Raw genomic sequence first — 20,505 nt, forward strand, 5'->3', positions numbered from 1 at the left:
GCTGGCCAAGGACGAAACTCTATCAATGCAGTGAACACAGAGAAAACCAAGCGCGCCCATCCGCGGAAGAGCGTATCCAACGCTAGCGAGTGTGCAAACAGATTCCCGACCCGCACCTCCGTCCCTCAGCTAAACGGTAGTATTTCAGAACTTCAGAAAGTGGATTAATAGAGTGAGAGGGCTGGAAATTCATTATATGTTGCACAATTGGATTGATCAAAGACATAAAGAAGGGTTTTATAGCCAACTTTATAACCCATAAAAATCAGATTTTTTTTTTTCCCTACTCGTGTTTGCCTTTAACTTAGGTGTTATCAATCTATACAGCGGATGACGAATGACCTTGTCAAAATGACGCCAGTCAAAACATTTTTGCCCCAGCCCTGTTCAAATTTGTGTTAAAATGTCCTGCCTTGGACACAGACAAAGTCTAAACAGCAGCAGCTTTCCCAGGCTCTGCGAGAATGAAGGGTGGGAAAGAAATAAACTAGAAACAGGGCGGGGGCAGTGGCAAAAACGGTTTGCACGCGCACACGTTGTGTTTGTAAGCAAGGGTACGCTTAGTAGCAGCCTGACACCTGACAGTGGAGGTTCTTCTGACGCTAGAGAGATGTTTTAGTGTCATAAAAACTCTGTGTAAGTACTTTATCTTAGATGCATGTCTGATATAGGCAAAAGATTGTAGTTGTCTTCTAGGTTTTCATACGGTGTAGGAAAGAAACAGAAAAGGTAATCCCACTCATTGATATGTGAGTTCAACAATTGAGTAACGAGGAAGAAAAAGTAATTTTTTAAGCCAAGTGGAGTCAAAAGTCGCTAGTTGAGAAGTTTCTCGCCACAGGTTGCATCTCCGTCTCCCTACTTCTTGCTTGGTGCTGTAACCGAGCACAGAGAGCAGGCGGGAGACATGCTGGTGCTGGAGGGGACGAGGTTTAGGAAGGGAGGGTAATCCTAGCGCGGTGGGTTTCCTCCGGGGACAGGTCTCAGGTAGCCGAGGGGAATGGGAGGCAGATCACCCACCCCAGGAGGCGCTTAAAGTAAAGTTGGTGGGAGAGTATCAGGACAGCGAAACGGGCCAGGAAGGTCTCTAAAATCCACATTAGTCCCCAAAGGGGAAAAGGGAAGTAAGGCAAGGCCATGGCTCCCGGGAGCCTGGCAGGGTGCGAGCCGCTCATTGCCCTGGGCCGGCGTGGGCCGGGAGCTCCCGCCGCCGCCCCGCAGCCCGGCGCTGGGGACCCTGCTTTCCCGTGCCGGGACATTGCTCCCCTTTCGCCAGGATAAAAGCCCGGCTCTTCCTGGGGCGCCGCGGTCCGGGAGCTCTGGAGGGAGAGAGAGGGGGAGAAGGAGAAAGGGAGGGAGGGACAGAGAGAGGTAGGGAAGGAGGGAGAGAAGGGGGAGGGAGGGAGGGGAGGAAAGGAGGGACGGAGGAGGGAAGGAAAGAAAGGGACACCTTTAAAAGTTGAGCGAGGAACAAAGTGGGGGAAGTTGCCAAAAAAAGAGCTCTGCGTTCAGGCTCGCTGGTAACTTCCCCTCCCTCTCGTACACACCACACACACTTGTATTTTGCGCTGTCGTAAAACCCACGTGTCTAGCCCGGAGACTGCCAGAGCCGAGCAAAGCGCTCGGGCGCGACTGCGATGCGCAGCCACGGCAGAGGGAGCCCGGCGGCTCGGAGCTAGCCCGCCCGCCGGTCCCCGGCACCTGGAAGAGGATCACCCCGTTTCCCGGTGAACAAAGACCTGGAAAGTCTCTCCTCTAGATCCTCCTCCGGCTCGAAGGCTCCCGGGGCTGCCTACACCTCCTCACGCCGAGCACTCAGCAGCCGCTCCGGCTCGCCCGGCTCAGGTAAGACCCCATCCGGGGCCGCAGCGGGGTACCTTCACCCAGGGGTAGGGTTCTGCCCGGCCGTGTCCTCCTCTTAGAAACGCTGGCATGGAAAGCAGGAGTGGCTGGAGAGAAAGGGCTCGTGTGTGTGTGTGCGTGGGGCTGAAGTTTCCCCTTCCCTGTCGTCAACTTTGCGAGCCGTTTGCTGCCGCGGAGAGAGGGAAGGGAATGAACGGGAAAGACGTTGCGTGCGCCGGGGACGGCGGGACCTCAGTGCTTTTCGGGGCGGCTGGCTCTCCGGCCGCGGGCATTAGGGGCTGCCCGCCGCCGCTTTCGTCTTGCCCGCGCCCCGGGACAGGCAGCGGGGCTTTCCCCGTGGCCCCGGCCAGCGTGTTTCTCGCGTGTCCGCCCTGCCCCGCGGTTTTCTTCTGCCGAGCGTGGCACGAGCAGAGAAGCGGGACGGGGAAGGTCCCTCAGCCCCCATCCTGGACAGCCGGCGCAGGGAGTCCACGCGTGGGCCGACGTGTCCTAGCGTGAAGAGCACCGCGAGGTCACGGAGGCCCGGCCGGGGCGGGGCGGGGGTCTCACGTCTGCTCTCCCCTTCCTCTCCTCTCCGCAGGCAGCGCGATGCTGAAGCCCGGCGACCCCGGCGGATCCGCGTTCCTGAAGGTGGATCCCGCCTATCTGCAGCACTGGCAGCAGCTTTTTCCGCAGAGCAGCCAGCTCAAGAGCAGCGGGGCCCTCGCCCAGCTCCAGCCGCCAGACAGAGCCGAGCCTCCGGCTGACAGCCTCCGCCAGCGCCCGGCCTCCCTCTCCTCCGCCTCCTCCTCCTCTTCCTCGTCTACTCCGTCTTCCTCCTCCACCTCCTCTTGCGTGGCCGCGGCTGCCGCTTCCCTGGCTGGTCTCACCTCCCTGCCTGTGACCCAGCTCCCGGTCTTCGGACCGCTGCAAAGCTCCGAGCCCCCGGCCGGGGGAGCGCCCGCTCCCCTGCAGGGCAAGGACTTGTGCGGAGCCGGTGGTGGCGGCAGCAAATGCGGCGAGCGCGCTGCCGCTCGGTTCCGGTGCACGGCCGAGGAGCTGGACTACTACCTGTACGGGCAGCAGCGCATGGAGATCATCCCCTTGAACCAGCACACCAGTGACCCAAACAACCGTACGTATCGTGCCCCTTCTCGCAGCCCCCAACCCCCCACCCGCTCCCATCCTCCGCCTCTTGCCCGTTCCGGCCAGCCTAGGGACGCTCCAAGTTGGGGAACCAGAGTCGGTGTCTGTACCGCTCTCTCTATGAGGAGCATCCTCCGCCCTGCCCTTCCCTCCCTGGAGCTGCTTTTCCCTCGTTCCCTGTGCATTCGGTAGGCGGGTGGTAACCCCTCGGTAACAGCCTTCCGTCTCCGACCACCAGGTCCTTCCCTGGAAGGCGCGCTTCACCGGGAAGGACTGCGGAGTAGGTTTCTCTTGGAGGGCTGCTTAGGAAAATGGATGCGGAAATGGTTCAGAGGAACTTGCTCTAAAGCTGGATTTTTCTCGTCTTGCTTGTCTCACTCCTAGAAATCCCGGGCTTCGCTGAATTCCCAGAAATCAATTACTACTCCGCACTGGGCAGGGGAAAAGTTGCAGTTTTCGTCAGATGGACTAGGGCAAAGTTTTCCTCCCTCTTATCTCAGAGTATCGTTTTTCTTTCAGTCCTCGTTAACACCTCTCTGGTTTTGTTCACCCCATACGGAAAAGCATGACGTGGTCATTTAATAAGGAAAACTGATTTTCTAGATGAAAAAGGTCCTCTGCCTGAGTGTCAGAGTTCGTTTAGCACTTGGTGGTTAGAAAACGTTTAATACTGCTGTTGCCAATTACAGACGTTTGGGTTTTTTTGCGGGGGGGAGAGGGGTGGCACCCCTATTATTAAACATCTATATCGATTGGAGATTTGTGATTTTAGAAATTGCTTCTGTCTGCTTTTTTTTCTTCTTCTTCCCCCCAACCCAGTGTATCTGCCGATACTATGCAACCGAGGAAATTCATGGAGTGAAAATAACTAGGTGAACTGTATTAATTAGTCAGATTTATTACTAACATCCAGAACTCACGGATCTGTCCCTGTTAAAACAGTGCAACATGGCTTTATCGTGTGCACTTTTTTCAATTGCTTCAAACACCCTCTCTTATCCCAAGGTTTCTTTAAAATTCTTCATTTTTTATGTTGTGCCCCGTCCCCCCGCGAAATGCCTATTTAAGGAAGGCTATGGAACAGACAAGCGATACCCCAGACATGCCCAAGGAAAATGTGGATTCGTTTAATTTCATTTCGGATGCAGAGTTTGTTATGAAAGTTTCCATGAAACTCTGTTGTGTATTAATTAAACCCCGTGGATGCTAGCCTAGTCTTACTCGTTGTGTGTAGGTCTTAAAGAGCAAGAACAAAGCCGACTCTGAGTTTGGTGGGGATTTCCCCCTTCCCCCATTCTTCCCCCCCCCCCGCCCCCAATGCTGCAAGTCTTTCTATACCGACTTTGTTTTGTGAAACTTCCTCATTATTAGTTTTACGTCGTAGTGCAACGTCTTAGTGTATTTTCTATTCTCGGGTGTAGGAACTGTGATCTCATAAATTACACGCACTTAATGGAATCTGAAATGCACTTTTAATCGCCAAACGAACCGTTCAGACAATACATGTTTTACTTCCCTGAGCAGCCCTGTAAATCTGCAAGATAAAGGTTTTAAAAAGAGAAAGGAAGATAAAAAAGCGATTTGGGGTGGGGTGGGGTGGGGTGTGTGTGTGTGGGGGGTGGGCACGTTTTTAAGGAGTGAGTGGAAAAATAGCACGCCGCAGAGTCGCGGTCGAAGTCTGCAGAGTTTCTTCCCAGTCGCGATATTAAAGGTGGATTCGAGAAAGAAAATGGGTCTATTGCAGAAAGGACGCTTGTGGATGGCGTCCGGCTGGGACGGAGCAGCGTGCTGCCAGCACGGTGTGTGTCCCTCCCTTTTCCTTTCTTTTCTTTTTTTTTCTTTTTCTTTTTCTTTTTTTTTTTTTCCTTTCAGTGAAAGCTAAAAAGTCTTGTCGTTGAACTTGTTTATGAGGCGGCTTTTGCTCCAGGGGTTATTAGTCGTCCCTGAGCAAAAGTTTTAATCCGAGTTTCCAACCTTCTGGGACCAGGTGCGTTTGCTTTGGGCAACTCGTTTATAAACTGTGAGTGAGGAAGGAGCCACGCGAATTGCTGTCCGTGCCTTGCCACGCACTCCGCTCCCTTGCAGCCCAGGAGCTGCAGGGCACCGGCCTGGCCATCCCTGCGCGGCTCCCCGCAGCAGGGCAGGCGGGATTTTCAGCCGCTGCGACTAGGTCCCTCGCTTCCCGTGCTGCGCCGTTTGAGGGAAAAGAGGTCGGGGTTGTGGGTAAGGTGAGGAGCGGTCGGCTTTGAGTTGTACGTTATCTGCTGCAGTTTCAGCTCCGGACAGCCCCACCGAACCCCGAGGCTGACAAGAGGGCAGAGGGTACAGGCAACCCACCCGCCGGGCCCGGGTGCGGGGAGCAGGACCGCCGCCTTGGCCTTGCCCAACCGCAGCCTGCTGACCCGGTGTTGGCGGCAGGCCCCTGCCTGCCGGATCTTTCTTGAGTTTTGATTTTAGATGTAGCTCCTTCGCGGACCAGGCGGATGCCCTGTTTCCCCTCACTTCCCAAATGCGCACGCCCCCATCCCCGAGCATCCCCATCTTCTCCGGGTGAAAGGACGTGTCGTGTCGTGTCGTGTCGTGTCGTGTCCCCCACGTTCTCCCCGCCCCCCGCCCCCCTCCCGGCTCTCCCCGCAGAGCCCATCCGCTCGGGAGAGGCTCCAAACTTCGCCGATGCCTGCGGCTGCTCCACGGGCGGCCGACCCAGAGCCGCGGGGCAGGGGGAGGCGGGCAGGCGGGCGGCCGCCACAGGGGCGGTGGGGTTGCTGCCTTCTCTCCGGGAAAGCCCAAGGGCCGGCGACGCTCCCGGCTGACCGCCACCCCGTCAGGCCCGGCTCCTCAGCGCCCAGCCCGGCGCGGCGCCTGGGAAGATGGATGGGGCGGTGGTTTGCCTGTAGACACGAGCCTTGATCGTCAAATATCAATGAATATGGCACGGTCCTGGACGAGGGAGGGGGGCGAGGGCCGCCAAGGAGCAACGGGTTAAGGAGGTAATTGTTTTAAATTGAAAGGGGGTTAGGTAGGAAAAAGAGAAAACAACAACCAAGAAACAAGCCCCTAATTAGGGCCCAGCAGTCTTTACTCACAGGGAAGTAAAGGGGATTATGTTAAAACCCTGATAATGTGGCAGGCGGCTGGGGACCGTTTTCTTCCTAGCTCTGAATCTGGGAGGACGAGGGTATTTCTGAGCGCTGGGGGAGGGGCGCGGAGGAGATCTCCTGGGGTGAGTTTGGGGAGTGCGGGATCGGCTTGCTCCCCCGTAGGCTTGTCCCTCTGCTTTCGCCGTGAGAAATCTGCAACTCCTCTACCTTCATCGGGAAGGGCCAACCTGCCACTGTAATAAATACGCTGTGTAAAACTAAAGTGTCACGCAACCAAGAGGTTTGGACGCCTCTTCCCATTCAATTTACGGGGAGACAGTGTATATATAACATGCTGTGAAGTGGATCGGTGTGGGGAATATTCGGATTTTTTTTTTTTTTCCTCTAGGCTGCTGGTAACCTGTATGATTTAGCTATTTTACATCATTAGTTACCCAGCACCCTTAAACATAGCAGATAGCCATATATTAGATTGAGGTTAGGGAAGGTGGTGACTGTTTATTTAGGGTGATAAAATGGTCCATCAGCAGTAATCTCCATCGATATGTGCCACCAGGAGATGAAGGATGAGGGGACAAGCCACAATTAATTGCCCTATAGTTTTGTAGGAGAGAGTGGAGCCGGTGCACACTGAACTTCGATCTCCTCTCTCAGAGCCTATTCATCATCTCTACATTGTATATGGGGGTCTCTCAGGGGCAGGGGGTGGCAAGGTTTATCTACACACAATATTCTCCTACCCTTCTCATACCTGACACGGAAATTTAATTCATTCATTCCTTCAATCGAAGGCAAGGGAAATCAAACCCACCTCCCCCATCCCGCCCCCAGCACGCCTCGCAAAAAGAAGTAGAAAGCCGCTCCTCAAGCAGGACGGTCCTTCCGACCTCCCGCCCCATCCCGGAGCGCCCAGGCGGCGCGGGGTGTTCCTGACCCCCGATCGAGGGTCTCGGACACCGCGGCAGCTCCTGCGCCGGTGCGGGAACTCCGCCCGGGCGGCCGGTGGGGCTCAGCGGCCGCGCCGCTCCTTTCCCTCTGCGCCGCGGCGGCGGCTCGGCCCCGGCCGGCGAAGAGCGGAGAGGCGAGACGAGGGACTAAAAGGCTAAAAGCCCGGGGACGGGGGAGGCGGAGGTCGGTGCCCGGGAAGGGTCGGGCAGAGGCGGGCGGGGTCGGTTGGGACCCGGTGCCGGCCGTGGCCCGTCCCTCTCCAGCGGCCGCTCTGCACCCTCGCCCCGCGATCCGGCCCCTCGGGGCGGCAGCCTGGGCTCGACCCCGCTCTCCGCAGAGAGTAGTTAGAATAAATAAACAAATAAATAAAAGGAACCCGAGAGGGAAAGTGCATCTGTGTTTCGTCCCCCCGGAAGCCTGTCTCAAGTCAGGCGGTCTGAGAAACTGCGATTAATTTAGCAAAATGAGATTGATGCCATCTGGTCGATGAGGAAAGCGAGGCACGAGGAACTCTTCATCCCTCTGGAAGTGCCAGCCGAAAGGGTGCTGTCTCTCCCAGCCCACCCGCCCTCTTAGCTGGGTACCCGGGCCCAGCCAGTGATGCAGGGCCAGCCACTGTGATTTATACCAGCAAGTGAGTAATACCGTGTGAAATGATGACCACTTACACCGGATACCTGCATGCTTGTGGTGAATTATGAAGCAGAGGGTCAGAGGCCACCCTTCTTTAATACCAGCAAACTGCAGGTATCCAGTATAACTGCACCTTTGAAGCATATTATTGCGAGACAGAAATGTATTTCTTTCATTTATTGTTACAGCTGGTTTGCTGGTTAAAAGGTTGTGTTGGAACCTGCCTTTCACTGACAAAAGCTTTCTCCTCTCAGATTTCCTTAAAAAATATGCACTAGTGGTGTTATTTAGGTTGGAGAGTGGTTAGAATTATATTTTGGGGTCAATGATGTGTCCTTTCTCTTTTGCTAAGGTTTAGTACCTTTAAGTGTACTCACACGGAGTTATAGTGCTGGCGTTACACTGTGTTCATTTTTATGGAGGCAAATAAACGGTAACATATTGCACTCCTCCCAAAAGACCCATACCAAACAGCTCCACTAGGAGATCATTTAATTTTTTTCCTTGCTCCTTCCTTGCCTTATTCTTCTTCCTATCTATAGAGCATGAAGGTATAAAGTGAGAAACTGATCTCCTTCCAAAGAGTCTGGCGGCATCTGGGCCTGAAAGGGAGCATTGCCTCTGACCTTACCTTCTACGTCTCTGATTTTATCGGGAGACACTCAGCTCTGGCTGCAGCCCTCCATGCTCTTTCCATTTTCAGCAAATCCTTCAATTTTCTCATCTTTCTTGCTTCTTCTTGCCTTGATTTGGGGCTTGACTGATGCTATTACAGCCAGTGGAAGCGTTAATGTCAGCGGTCCTGGAAGGAGGCCTGTATTCACACAGATATTCTCTGAGGCAGAAACAGGAGGAAGGGTGCAGTACGTCTGCCTCTGTTGGCCTGTGTGGCAGTCCTCAGGAAAGCTCATGCTTGCCTCGCCGTGGCCCTTTTACGTGAACTGCCCATACCTGTGTGGGTTTTGATAGTTGCAATCCAGTTTGGGGATTCCAGTGATGTCAGTGGACCGCAGCACTCCCCCTCTCAAGAAAACCCCTTATTTTCCATGTATTATTAAGCAAGCTGGTGCATCGTATTGCGTCCATTAAGATGATGCTGTTGATCCTTTCTGTGAAGCAGGCAAGTGTGAGAGTCTTTATGTTGTCCCTTTTTACTCCTATCTGATATTAAGGACTTCCTTCCCTTGCTCTCTGAGATGGAGAAATCCACTGCTCACAAGGACTGTCTTTAAATGGGTGGTATAAAGCAAAAGTTAGACATGGAAGTGGAAAAGATGCTTGGCAACTTTTTACTCAAGGCATGGTAAAATGCATCTAGTATGGCTTCTACTCCTTATAACATTTATGAGGATTTAAAAAAAATTATTTGTACCCATGCATAAAAACGCAAGATAAATGTATAAAGTGTGCAATTCAGAAGAATGTAAGTAGTCCTTAGTATTAAAGATGTACTCCTCCCTCCCATCAACAAGCCATAAGCCAAAACAGTTTCAGGAGGTGTCCTATTTTCCAAATTTTCAGTTTTGGCAGGACAAAGGGAAAGGAGCACAGCAGGAGATCAGCTACTGCTGCTGCCAAGCATTAAGACATTACCAGTGTTTATGGATAGTGGAAAATAAGTATCACCATGTGTGACTTTCTGTAAGGGCAAATGACAGTGACACAGGGTTCATTTATACTCCTTGTCTATATCCTAATTTCTTTTCCTTGAAAAGGTAGAAATAAAATGTTTTAACTACACTTGTGCAGCCATATTGTCAGGACGATGTGAAGAAATCATTCTAGGCAGGTACTAAAAGCAGTGTGCTTGAAAATTTTTGCATATCTGGTGGTGGGATGCAGGAAATTAACACTGAAATTGCCTGAGCAGAGTCAGAAAGATGCCTTAGCATGTTTAATGTAAGTTGCCACAGAGACATAGTGTCTCCAAGTAAGCCATTAATAATCAGGTAGTTGGGAGGAGAGTTCTGCACCTACAAGACAGTCAAACACTGCAAACAGGTCTGCCCTGGGTGCTAATTGACATCATGGTTAGACATCCTTATTTTAAGCACTCAGTTTTCCTGTCAGATGTTTTTGTTCTAACTTGCAGTCAGATGCCAAATTTGTTTAAACTGTACTTACATACCAACCTATTCAGAGTGGTTGGTTTTTTCCCCTCATATTTCCTATTTGAGATCCTTTCCTGTATGATCACCAACATCAAACTCCAATACAGCCCCTGAGACCTTGAATATGCCTAAAGCACAGGGTTTCTTAATGATTGCTTTCAAAGAGGAAAGAAAAGATGCTGTGGTGATACCTCACTTTCCAAACTAGCAGTGGAAATTACAACAACAACAAAAAAAAACAACCCTGCATGTACTTGCTGCCTTTTATTCATTGTGCTTGGGAATGTCTGTAGGAACATATTTGCTGCATAATAATCTTCTTTCAGGACTAGCCAGGAACCTTTTCCCTTGGGTCCTGCAAATCTCATCCTCTAGCCACCTCTAATTGACGTGGCTGAGGGAGCAAAACCCCTCTGCGGTTGAGACTTTACTCAACAAAAGAGTCATTTTGTGACAGGGATTATATTGCTAAGGAAAGGCTTTAACCCCCCTGCAAAAGGTGGTTCTTGGGTTTTTTTTTTCTTTTTTTCTCTCTCTTTTTTTTTTTTTCTCCCATTATAAGCACAGTCCCCACTAGTGAGTTTTGTCCTGTAGCTACTCGGATGTGCTGCACTGCCGGCAAGGGCTCTTCTTCCCTCCTGCCCCCCTGCTGTTACACTGCGTGACACGTCAGGGATGGCCATGGGGTGAGTTTTATGGACACACCACCTTCTGCAGGGGCACCCATCGGAGCAACGCGCAGCTCAGGGCCTGCTTGCTTGCTTTCTGCTAACGTCTGCAATCAATGTTATGGGTAGAGAACGTGTAGGGATGAGCCCCAAGGAGGGACACATGCATTTCCTGCAAGATTTGAAGGTGTAACAGTTTTGAGGGAAACTGGCTTCCATAGGTAACTTTCAAATATTTTCATATTGCTGAAGGCATAATTTTTGTATCATACAATTTAAAAGTGGGTGACAGGAAACAGTGCTTAGAATGCATGTCTGAAATTGCAGGATTCAAATAGAGGCTGCATTTTGAAAACACAGCTTTTATTATCCTTCAGCAGCTTTTCTTCTGATTAGAGAGGAAGGTTTTCCTTTGAAGGCTCCATAGGAAAGAGGCCTGCATAATACATAGTGCATCTACCTCAGAAAGAAGAACAGCTGAGTCAGTGCCCCTGAGAATTGGAGCTGTGGTTATGAGCAACCTAGCAAGTCTAAGGCTGTGGCTTAGACCAAGAAGCTCCGGCTTCTATAGTGAATACTTTGCTTTATTTTTATAAGAATGAGTGTAGGTTGTATAAAATTATTAGGGGAAAGGAGTTGCTACATGATGCTATGGCATAATTATTGTTTTTCCTTTGTATTTTGGGAATAAATTTATTTTAAAAGCTTTACTGTACTACAAAAATGAAATGTGCAGAAAATGGTAAACTATTTCAATAGATTTATTGTTTTGTTGACTCAGCATAGCTGCAGAGAAATGGAGTTCCTGAGCATGAAACATTTTCCTGGAAGTTGTACATTCATGGCATGGGAGATTGCGTGCAGTGGAAACATTTAACCAAAATCTTCTTTTCTCAAAACAGAAAAATCACGTCAGGATCTTCCTAAGATAGAGAACACCATCCATTATTAAGACCAGTTAGTGAAATTAGCATTTTTACAAACTGGTCCTTTACCTGGAACCTGCTTGCAAACCCAGATGTGCTGATTTTGTTCTTAGCCTCAGCTACATGTAACAGGCAAAGAACACGCATTCCCATTCAACACATTTTTTTCAAACCAGTGATAGTTGCTGTATAATTTAACTCTAAAGATTAGATACAGGTATACGAAAATAAACATCCATGCATGCTCAGATTTGTCACTCATGATGTTCTAATTGTTTTATTTTCTGAACAGACAGGCATGCACAAATGTCATTATAAAAAGTAGAGCAAATGTTTAAGACAAGGATGAAATCAAACCCTGTTCTGGGTAAACCCTTGGGCTGATCTGTGGTAAGGCAAATGAGGGGAACTTGTAAGGCATTACGACTGTGTTTTAAGATGTCTCATTGGAACACACTGGGATGGTTTAAATGAATTACTTATTAGTCAAAAAGTGAATCTTAAAAAAACAGTGTTAAAGACTTTCTGAGCATGGCAGATACCTGAACACACCAGAAGGACTTTGGTGAGATTAGGAAAACCATCCAAAGCACCATCTGAAAGTGCACGGTGCGTATGAGCGCTGAGCTGCCATGAAATGATAGGAAAAGTGGAGGGATCTGCATGATCTCACCTGCGTCGGTCGTTGTGGTGGCCAGCAGCACCCCAATGACAGCGCGTTTTCCCCTCTGCCCCGCAGGATGTGACATGTGTGCTGACAACCGCAACGGCGAGTGCCCCATGCACGGGCCCCTCCACTCCCTGCGTCGTCTGGTGGGCACCAGCAGTGCTGCCGCAGCGGCCCCGCCACCCGAGATCCCCGAGTGGCTTCGGGACCTGCCCCGGGAAGTGTGTCTGTGCACCAGCACAGTGCCTGGCCTCGCCTATGGCATTTGTGCAGCTCAGCGGATCCAGCAAGGCACCTGGATCGGGCCCTTCCAGGGAGTCCTGCTCTTGCCAGAGAAGGTTCAAGCAGGAGCCATCAGGAACACTCAGCATCTCTGGGAAGTAAGTCATCATCTTTCCTTCCTTGTCAGACTTGAGTGTTTTGAAGCAGACACGGAGTGTAATTGTACGTGATGCTAGCACCATTCACTAGCAGTGAAAAAAACAAGCAAGGGAATTTCAGTGAGCTGACCCAGCAGATTTGAAAATGTAGGTGGTGCAAGCAAAAACCTTGTTGTGCTAGAGGTAGCTGGAAACCAGCAGACACCTCACAGGGCTCCAGTGGTTTGCATAGACGAGCCGGTTGATGCGGGTGCTGTAATGTGAAGTAGAGAGACATGGCCAGAGATGACTGAAGGCTACCACACACACGGCACTCTTGCATTTTGACCTGAGTAACAGGAGCTGGTGGAGCTCTCAGTTCACAGTACCAGCTACATCATCTTAGCCTGAAAAACACAGGTGGGTTGCAAAGGTGTGTTGCACCGTTGCTGTGTCCTGCAGGCACTCCTAGTAAGCTGATGAAACAAGTGCAGGAGCCTGTTCTACAGCTCTGCTATTTGCACAGTGACACTGTTAGCGCTGTTCACAGTTCAGTTTAACTCTGGTCCTGTACTCACTGTGCATTTCACTAATGATGCTTTATGTGCTTTTGTGAGAAAGCTACTTTCTTCTTTCTGAAGTTGTTATTTTTTTTGTATTTGCCACCATCTTTGAGAGGCTAATGGTGATAATTAATATGGAAACATTTTCATATGTGATAGTTTGGTTTATTTTGCAATGAACACTGACAGTGGTTTGGCAGAACAGGTCATAAAGCCGCTATCGTATTCCTTTGGCCGTACAGGGACATCTGTGGCTGTTACAGTTCCTGACCGTGCACTTTTTCTCCAGTGAACTGCTGGAGTTTTGTGCTTAACTGTAGTTTGTACTCAGGTGTTAACAGGAGCATCTTGTGGTAAGTTAATTTAGAAAGATAGCATATGCTCATTTTATACACAGATCTAATAATTATTAGGGAACACATGTGAACCTTGTGTGCGTCAGTACTTGTTATTTATGGAAACTAGTCTTTTGCCATTCATTTCTTCTTTACTTTGTGCTGGAAGGTGTATTTGTTAGTTCTGCTTAGCCCTCTGTAACTACATCTTCTGCGCACCTCAAGATTATTTGCCATAGAGTCAGTAGATCTGCAGGTGTTAGTTGCGCATGTAGACCAAATCCAAATCTTCAGTATATGAGGGGATGGACTTGCTGATTAGAAACCAGACAGGAAGTCCATGAAGATGCAAAGAGTGTTTTTGCTGTCTTCAGTGGGTATACGGTAAAAGCGGATGGACTTTAAGAAGTTATTCAGTGCTGTGGAGCCAGCATGTTTGGTAAAGCACTTGTTCACAGAAAACATGTGAATATTTAAGTTGTCAGCCCTTTGGGACTGATAACAACCTTCTGTTGTTGCATACTGTGCAATATATATGACCTCTTTCTATGAGTAGGAGCTCCTATGCATTTCCTGTATGCAAAGAAAGAGTAAATAGGCATATCAGTGTCTTTGTCTCAAAGCATTTGCCCAAAAGAATCATTGTGGTGGAAGGGAGATTTTCACATTAAAGAGTGAAAAATCAGTCTCAGAACACACCTAAATGCACTCTGTAACACCAGGCAACTTGCAATCCCTGAAAGTTTTGTTGCTGCCGTCAACGGGGATGTAATTTCTCTTGTATAGCAGATATTAATAAATCAGACTTAAACATGTCCAGTGATTATAATGACAATATTTTGGGACATATTGTTGATAAAATGTTTTTTAATATAATACTGTATAATGATGTTGGAGGCTTTATTTTTATTGTTAAGAGGGGTTTTGTGGTTTATTCTGTTAACAGAATATGAAATAATAAGCTTGTCAGATAATCAAGTTAAACAAAACATTGAAATTCAGCTAAAATAAATGGAGTTAGAGAATTCTACATTATCCTAAAAATTTATATTTTTACTTAATTTTTTATTATGAATGAGTTTTATACAAGTTAAGTTGCAAATATTGACAAAATATCTTTCAAATAGGCAAGAATTTTTAATGTGTAATTTCAAGTGAATTCAAAAATAGTTTTATAGCAATGAAAGATGGAAGGATTTTTCTGGGGAAAGGCAATAGCAAAGAAGAAAAAGATGTGAAGTAAAAAAAAGAATAGTAATGATGAATGTGTCAGCTTCAGGCAATCAATGGGTGTCAGCTGAGTTTCTGTGTGGGTTTGTTGTTCTATTCTTAACACATAACACAGATTTCCTGTTGGCTAGCAAAATGAATGTGCATATTTTAAGTGAGTTATCTTGCAATTAATAATTAAATTTAGGTTGGGGTGGGTGTTTTTGGGTTGGGGTTTTTTGATTTTTGAGGTACTGTGGGCAACTCACGCTCGCAGATTATTTCTATTGATGGGAAACATCACATACTCTATGGTCTAGAAAAAGTTTTGGCCATTTCTCAATTGTTTTGACTTTCAATTTAGTATGTTTTACCTATTAGAGAACTAATGTTTAATAAAGAAAACGTATAGCAAAAGAAACTAATCAGAAAATAAGTGTAATTTTGCAAAGCTGATCTGTGAAAATAAATAAAAGTCATTGAAAGTATGTATTTGAATAGTCTGTATTCTTGTAGTCTATATGGTATAGGAGTATGGATGTAAATCACTGTAAATGTTAAAGTCATCGTCCCTTTATAAAGCTGTGGCATTAGTCAATTGCCTTCTACTGATCCCTTCAGGATAGCTGCAAAATCAAGTATGTACACAGATGAGTTATTCAGCATTACTTCTCGATGGACCTTATAGACATAACTTTACTTAGTACCGTAAATAGCATCTCTTGCACTGCAAAGTAAAGTTGATAGCTGTGTGGTTTTTTTTTTACAGAGGGGGTTGCTTGTTTGTTTGTTTGTTTTCAGTGTACACTGGATAAGTAGAACGGCTATTGCAAAGACTTTTATGCTTAGTTACTTATTTGGCGACTTATTTCATTCTCTTTGGTGCGGGAAACATCAGAAGCAGGGCATTTGATGTGTAGTTCAACACTATGGAAGTATGCTGCAGTCTGTCTGCACAAGTGTTCCCACCATGCACTCAATGTTTGCTTTGCATGTAATCCATACAGCATAATGTACAGCGATTCAGAGTAAATTACATACCATTCCATTACCTCACAACAGGCCTTGACACCTATGGGTGTCCATGGGAAATTACAGAGTTCTCTTGCAATCAGCCAAGATAATTTCTTATAACTTACAGAGAGATCAGCCCTTCTGAAAGCCAAAAATATTAGTAATTTTTAGTTGTAGTTTCCCCCCCCCCCCCCCCCCCCCCATTTGGCTCACTTCTTTCCAATCCAGAACTTGCTTGTATTTTATAAAAATACAATAAACTCTGATTTGTTTAAAACAAAAACAGGACTGGGTGTATTAAGTAAACACTCTCTTTGGTAATACAGGCATTTATTCCAGCAGAGCTTGATAACATTTATGATCTATTTTTTTTTCCTTTTTCTTTCTTTCTTTTTTAAAATTTCTTTTCATTTTGAGGTAATGAGAACAATCCTTTTGTTATTGCAAAGAAAGCAGAGACTTTCTCAGCAATTAGGTCTTACTGATGAGGATGAGATAATTTTCCCCTAATGTGTTTTCTAATAAAGTGAAAAGGCACGCTTGATTCCAACATATATGAAAACATTATCTCAATTATTAATGTGTCCTTACTCCCTGGAGATAAATTAATCTAGTTGCACATGGTTTCCCCTTTCTGTTTAACATCAAAATTTAATAAGAGTAGACTTAAGGAATGTATACAATATATGCTTAAAATGTATTAGAATAAAATACAGAAGTTTAAAAGGCGTATATGTTTTATTATCAAAGTTTTTCAGGCTCCAAACTTAAAACTGTGAATTCTGGAAACATCAAAATTGTAAATAGTCTTTTTCCCTGCAAATACAGCTTAGATTAAAGAGTTTTTTACTGACAGAGAGATAGAATTGTACAGTTTCCATTTCTTCATTTGCCCGATACAGAGTTTGATGTCTTCCTTGATTTTTTTTTTTTGGTCAGTGATCAAATCGGGGTTTTTTTTGGTTTTTTTATATCCTTGGAATAGTCCAAGAATGTAAGAATGTAAAATTTATTATTTTAACTTGACTTGATTTAAAGTTTCCTTTTCTGGAAGAAACACTTTTTCTTTTGTTTTTTCCTTTTTTTTTCAAGTATGAACAAAAGATTACAAAATGCTAACTCTGTATTGCTGATTTTTCCCCTTAAATGGAGATAATCAACTGGTACTACTAGAAAGTGTATATGTCATTTTAATAAAAGTACAATTTAGGTACTTAGTGGCCTTTTTGCAACTCAACTGAAGTCAAAGATAATATTGCCTTTGAGCAGAAACAGGCATTTTGCATGCTGGTCAGAGTCCCTTCACCAGTACTGTACATATCTGTACAAATTAATATGCAGAGAGAATCCTTACCTTTCAAATGAAGCACTCATTCCAGTTATGGTGATAGAGTTGTATTTGGATTCTTAAGACTGTAGGTTTGGACTGAATTTGCTATTACAGCAAAGCACTGGAGGATAGAATTATGTGCATGTCGTAGTTCTATTAAAGTGAAAATTATGATTCTCAGCAATCCATCATCTAGTATTCTAGACTGCTTGTCAGCCCTGTTTCAAATATGTCATGTTCATGAAATTCAAATAATTTTGTCTTGAAAAAACCTCTTAGTTATATTACTATTATATCTTAAATTATGCAGGGAAACAGCTGGTGCCATTCTATTGCTTTTTTGTTTTGTTGTTTCTGAGGATTTTCTGGGGTGCACCACCCTTAAGTTATTTTCTATTAAAAAGCACAATATCTTTTACTTTTACATGGATTTTAAGTTCACATACTGCCTACTGGAAATGTCCCTAAAGTTGTGCTCAGTAGTTTACTAAGCCACAAGTTCAGTAAGAGCACATTCAGATCCACAGCTTCCGTAACTTATGCAATTTACAAGAAAATTGCTCTAAACTGTTATTAAGCAGCTTGATAACTGGATCATTCAGGGTCACATTTTACAGATAACTTTTATAAGTTATAGATAGATACCTTACTTAAGGTCAATATAAAGTTAGTTTGATCCTAAATATAAAAGCTACTTTGTGTCTGATAATTCTCGTCCCTAGAAAAGCTAAACTAAACCTTGATGATGCTTTAAGAAACCCTGTGAGTTTTATAAGACTCTTTCATATCTTATCATCATGTGTCTCCATGTCTTCAGTATTTTTTTTCCATGTACCTGAGGTATCTATTGTATGCCAGAGCAGATAAATTACTCTAACACACATGCAACAAAGTAAATCTAATTTGGCACAGCGACTGATTAATTTCCTATTTATTGAAGCAACGTTTGGAATAAACTTTGGTGAGGCATGGGATACAGTCCCAGAATCTCAACAGTGTTACGGAAAACAATAATTCCATGGACTACATGAAACATGCACACATCCGGACACACTCTATTCCCAGAAAAAAAATATATTCTAAATTTCCAGAGCATGCAGGGACTGTTTTTCCATGGCACATAAACTCACCTTGGAGATTTTATTATGTAATACGCAAAAATACTGAAAGGGAACACAAATATAAAAGCTTGTTTCTGTCCTTATTTGACCATTAACTTTCTGTACTGCTCAAAAGGGATGAAATCACCAATATAACTGAAACACCTAAACCTTTTTTTTTTATTAGATAGAGAAAACAGTTCCTATTGTTTGATGAAATCTAGTTCGTAAGGCCTGAAATTACTCTTCATTTATGAAACCATTAACATTTATTTCTATTGACTTTTGATTCAAAGCGGGTGAATAAAGGCAGTATTTTAATGGGATATATGGATATCCAAAATGTGTTGTGTAGTTGATGCCAGTAATATATTGGTTATAGATTTGATAAACTGAAACTGCAGCATATGCTCTTTAAGGTGGTGGTGACGTCCAGTATTTTGCAATACTGTCTCAATGCATTTTGGTCCCCCAGGTTTCACCGCATCGAACATGCATGGACTCTAAAACGAAGACTTTTAAGTATTCGCTTAACATAAAAGCTAGAAAATTCAGCCAGAGTATACTTTCCTTCCACACATTTGGCACCTTTTTCAGATAAGTTACAGAATTCCATTATCCAAATTGTTACACATGTGTGACAGAGGTTGACCTTTAGTCATGTCAATCCTTTTTGTGTAGGCCTCGGGCTCCAGCCTAATGGCTCAAAGCCTGATTTACTCACTGTAATAAGGGCAGGAGGTCGAGCAATTGTCAGCTTGCCTGCTCGTACTCGTCTCAGAGCCTGGTTGAAGGCTGTTAACACAAAGCTTTTCAAAGTGAATTTACAACCACCACCACTGACAGAGGCCAATCAGTACACCATAAATGTCAGGTTAGTGAGATTGAGCAGTAAGTAAAGTACTGGCAGCCCACTATTGGCTGAAATCAATTGCTTAAGGTTTAACTGAGAATAGCAATCCATGTATAACTACATCTGTGGAACCGGCTTAAGTGTGGAGAGCAAGTTGGAGGGTGGATTAGGTAGAATTAGCCACCAGCAACAGCCAGGGCACCAAACTCTGCATATGTTCTCCTTCTGTGTGAATGGTTACTGCACTGATGTGATTCATGGTCAAAAAGTTGTTGGACCTTCCTCTTACTTATAGGAGTAAGATTATGCTTTTTTATGTATAGGAAAAAAACCCACAACCAAAAACAAAACCAAAGAAGAAAGGTAAAACAGTGCTATCTTACATGGACAAAGAAAGCTGGGAAATTTTTTAATGTGTTATTTCAGCAAGTCAACTATTTTTAGTCCTCTGTTCCTGAGATGGCTTTTTCATAAGGAAACTGTGGCCTTTTGCTGTAACTGAAAACTATCACAGAATTCACTAATGAGTGATTATGTACCTGATGGTCTGAATATCCATGAGATTTAGTTACCCACAAGACTGAATGTTTTTATCATTTTGTGTAGTGACAGCTTGGACAACAATTCATTTGGCTTTGAAAGCATCAGCATTAAAATGTAGGAATCCATTAAAATGCTGTATGCCAGGATTTATAAATTAGGCAATTTCCTTGATTATTGCAATCATTTACAAAATTGATTGTCCCAGTGTGGTATAGGCAGATTTCAGCAATGATCATTGACAACATGCACATCCTCTAATATCTATACTCATTGTTCCCTAAAAGAAAAGCCACTCTGCTACGAGGTTATTCTCCATCTCAAGGTCAATTATGCATTGAAAAAGTCTACTAACGTAGAAGATCACACATCTTTAAAGGAGAAACACATCAGCTATTTATAGACTGTAATGATAGCCAGAACACTTTTTTTTTCCTCTTCTGTTTGTAATTTGTTTGCTGACAGCCAAGGCATTCACTTGAATCTGTAGTGCATATTCTCCTTGTGATCTGTTATTGAAAGGTAAATAATTTTGGCAAATTGCAGCTGTAAATATTTATTTGATTGAAGATTTAAAAGTCAATAATGTGTTTTATTTGTTGCATCTTAAAGTTCTAATTAACCAATAGATACAGTGTATAGTAACTTGATTTGGGTCAATTATTTCTGCGGGACATAATAAAGACATTATGTCACAAAGCAAATACGGTCTAGAAGTTTTCCTATATTAAAACAAATGCAATAAAGCCACAAAACGCTGGTTGCCAACCACAAACCCACAGTGCTTTCTGCTTGCATGAAAACAGGCAATATGCACAGTAAAAAACCTATAAACACTAAATATTAAAGTGTGGGTGATTACAGGAGATTCTTTTTGCAAACTGTAGATGAGGCCCAATCATAGCTGGCAACAAGCTAATTTGTGTCAGGCCTCATGCAGATCATGAGATTCCAGGACTAATATCCCACAGTTGTTAATCAGTCCTTGCTCAGACAAGATAGCCATTGATGTCACTAGGAACTTTGATTTAATGAGGTCTTCAGGCATGACTAAATAACACCGTATCACTTTAATCACAATTCTTTAATCATTTTCTTCCAAGATAGGCCAACTGTTCTTTCAGAACCACAGAGCCACCTGCATATTGTCTGCCAGTGTC

At 45.2% G+C, this 20,505-nt stretch overlaps 1 protein-coding gene across 1 annotated transcript in view; it reads left to right on the forward strand.

Moving 5' to 3' along the window:
• Positions 1-2,451: 2,451 nt before the first annotated feature.
• The window catches only part of PRDM6 (PR/SET domain 6), a gene marked incomplete at both ends in the record, with an annotated part of 72,489 nt that continues 54,435 nt past the window's right edge, over positions 2,452-20,505 (forward strand). Inside the window, 2 exons of the mRNA XM_084278025.1 lie at positions 2,452-2,977; positions 12,115-12,422. Of these exons, the coding sequence (XP_084134151.1) occupies positions 2,452-2,977; positions 12,115-12,422 (834 nt within the window). The remainder of the gene's footprint in view (positions 2,978-12,114; positions 12,423-20,505) is intronic.

The sequence above is a fragment of the Gallinula chloropus genome (genome assembly GCF_964237585.1).
Source record: "Gallinula chloropus genome assembly, chromosome: Z".
Taxonomy (NCBI): domain Eukaryota; kingdom Metazoa; phylum Chordata; class Aves; order Gruiformes; family Rallidae; genus Gallinula; species Gallinula chloropus.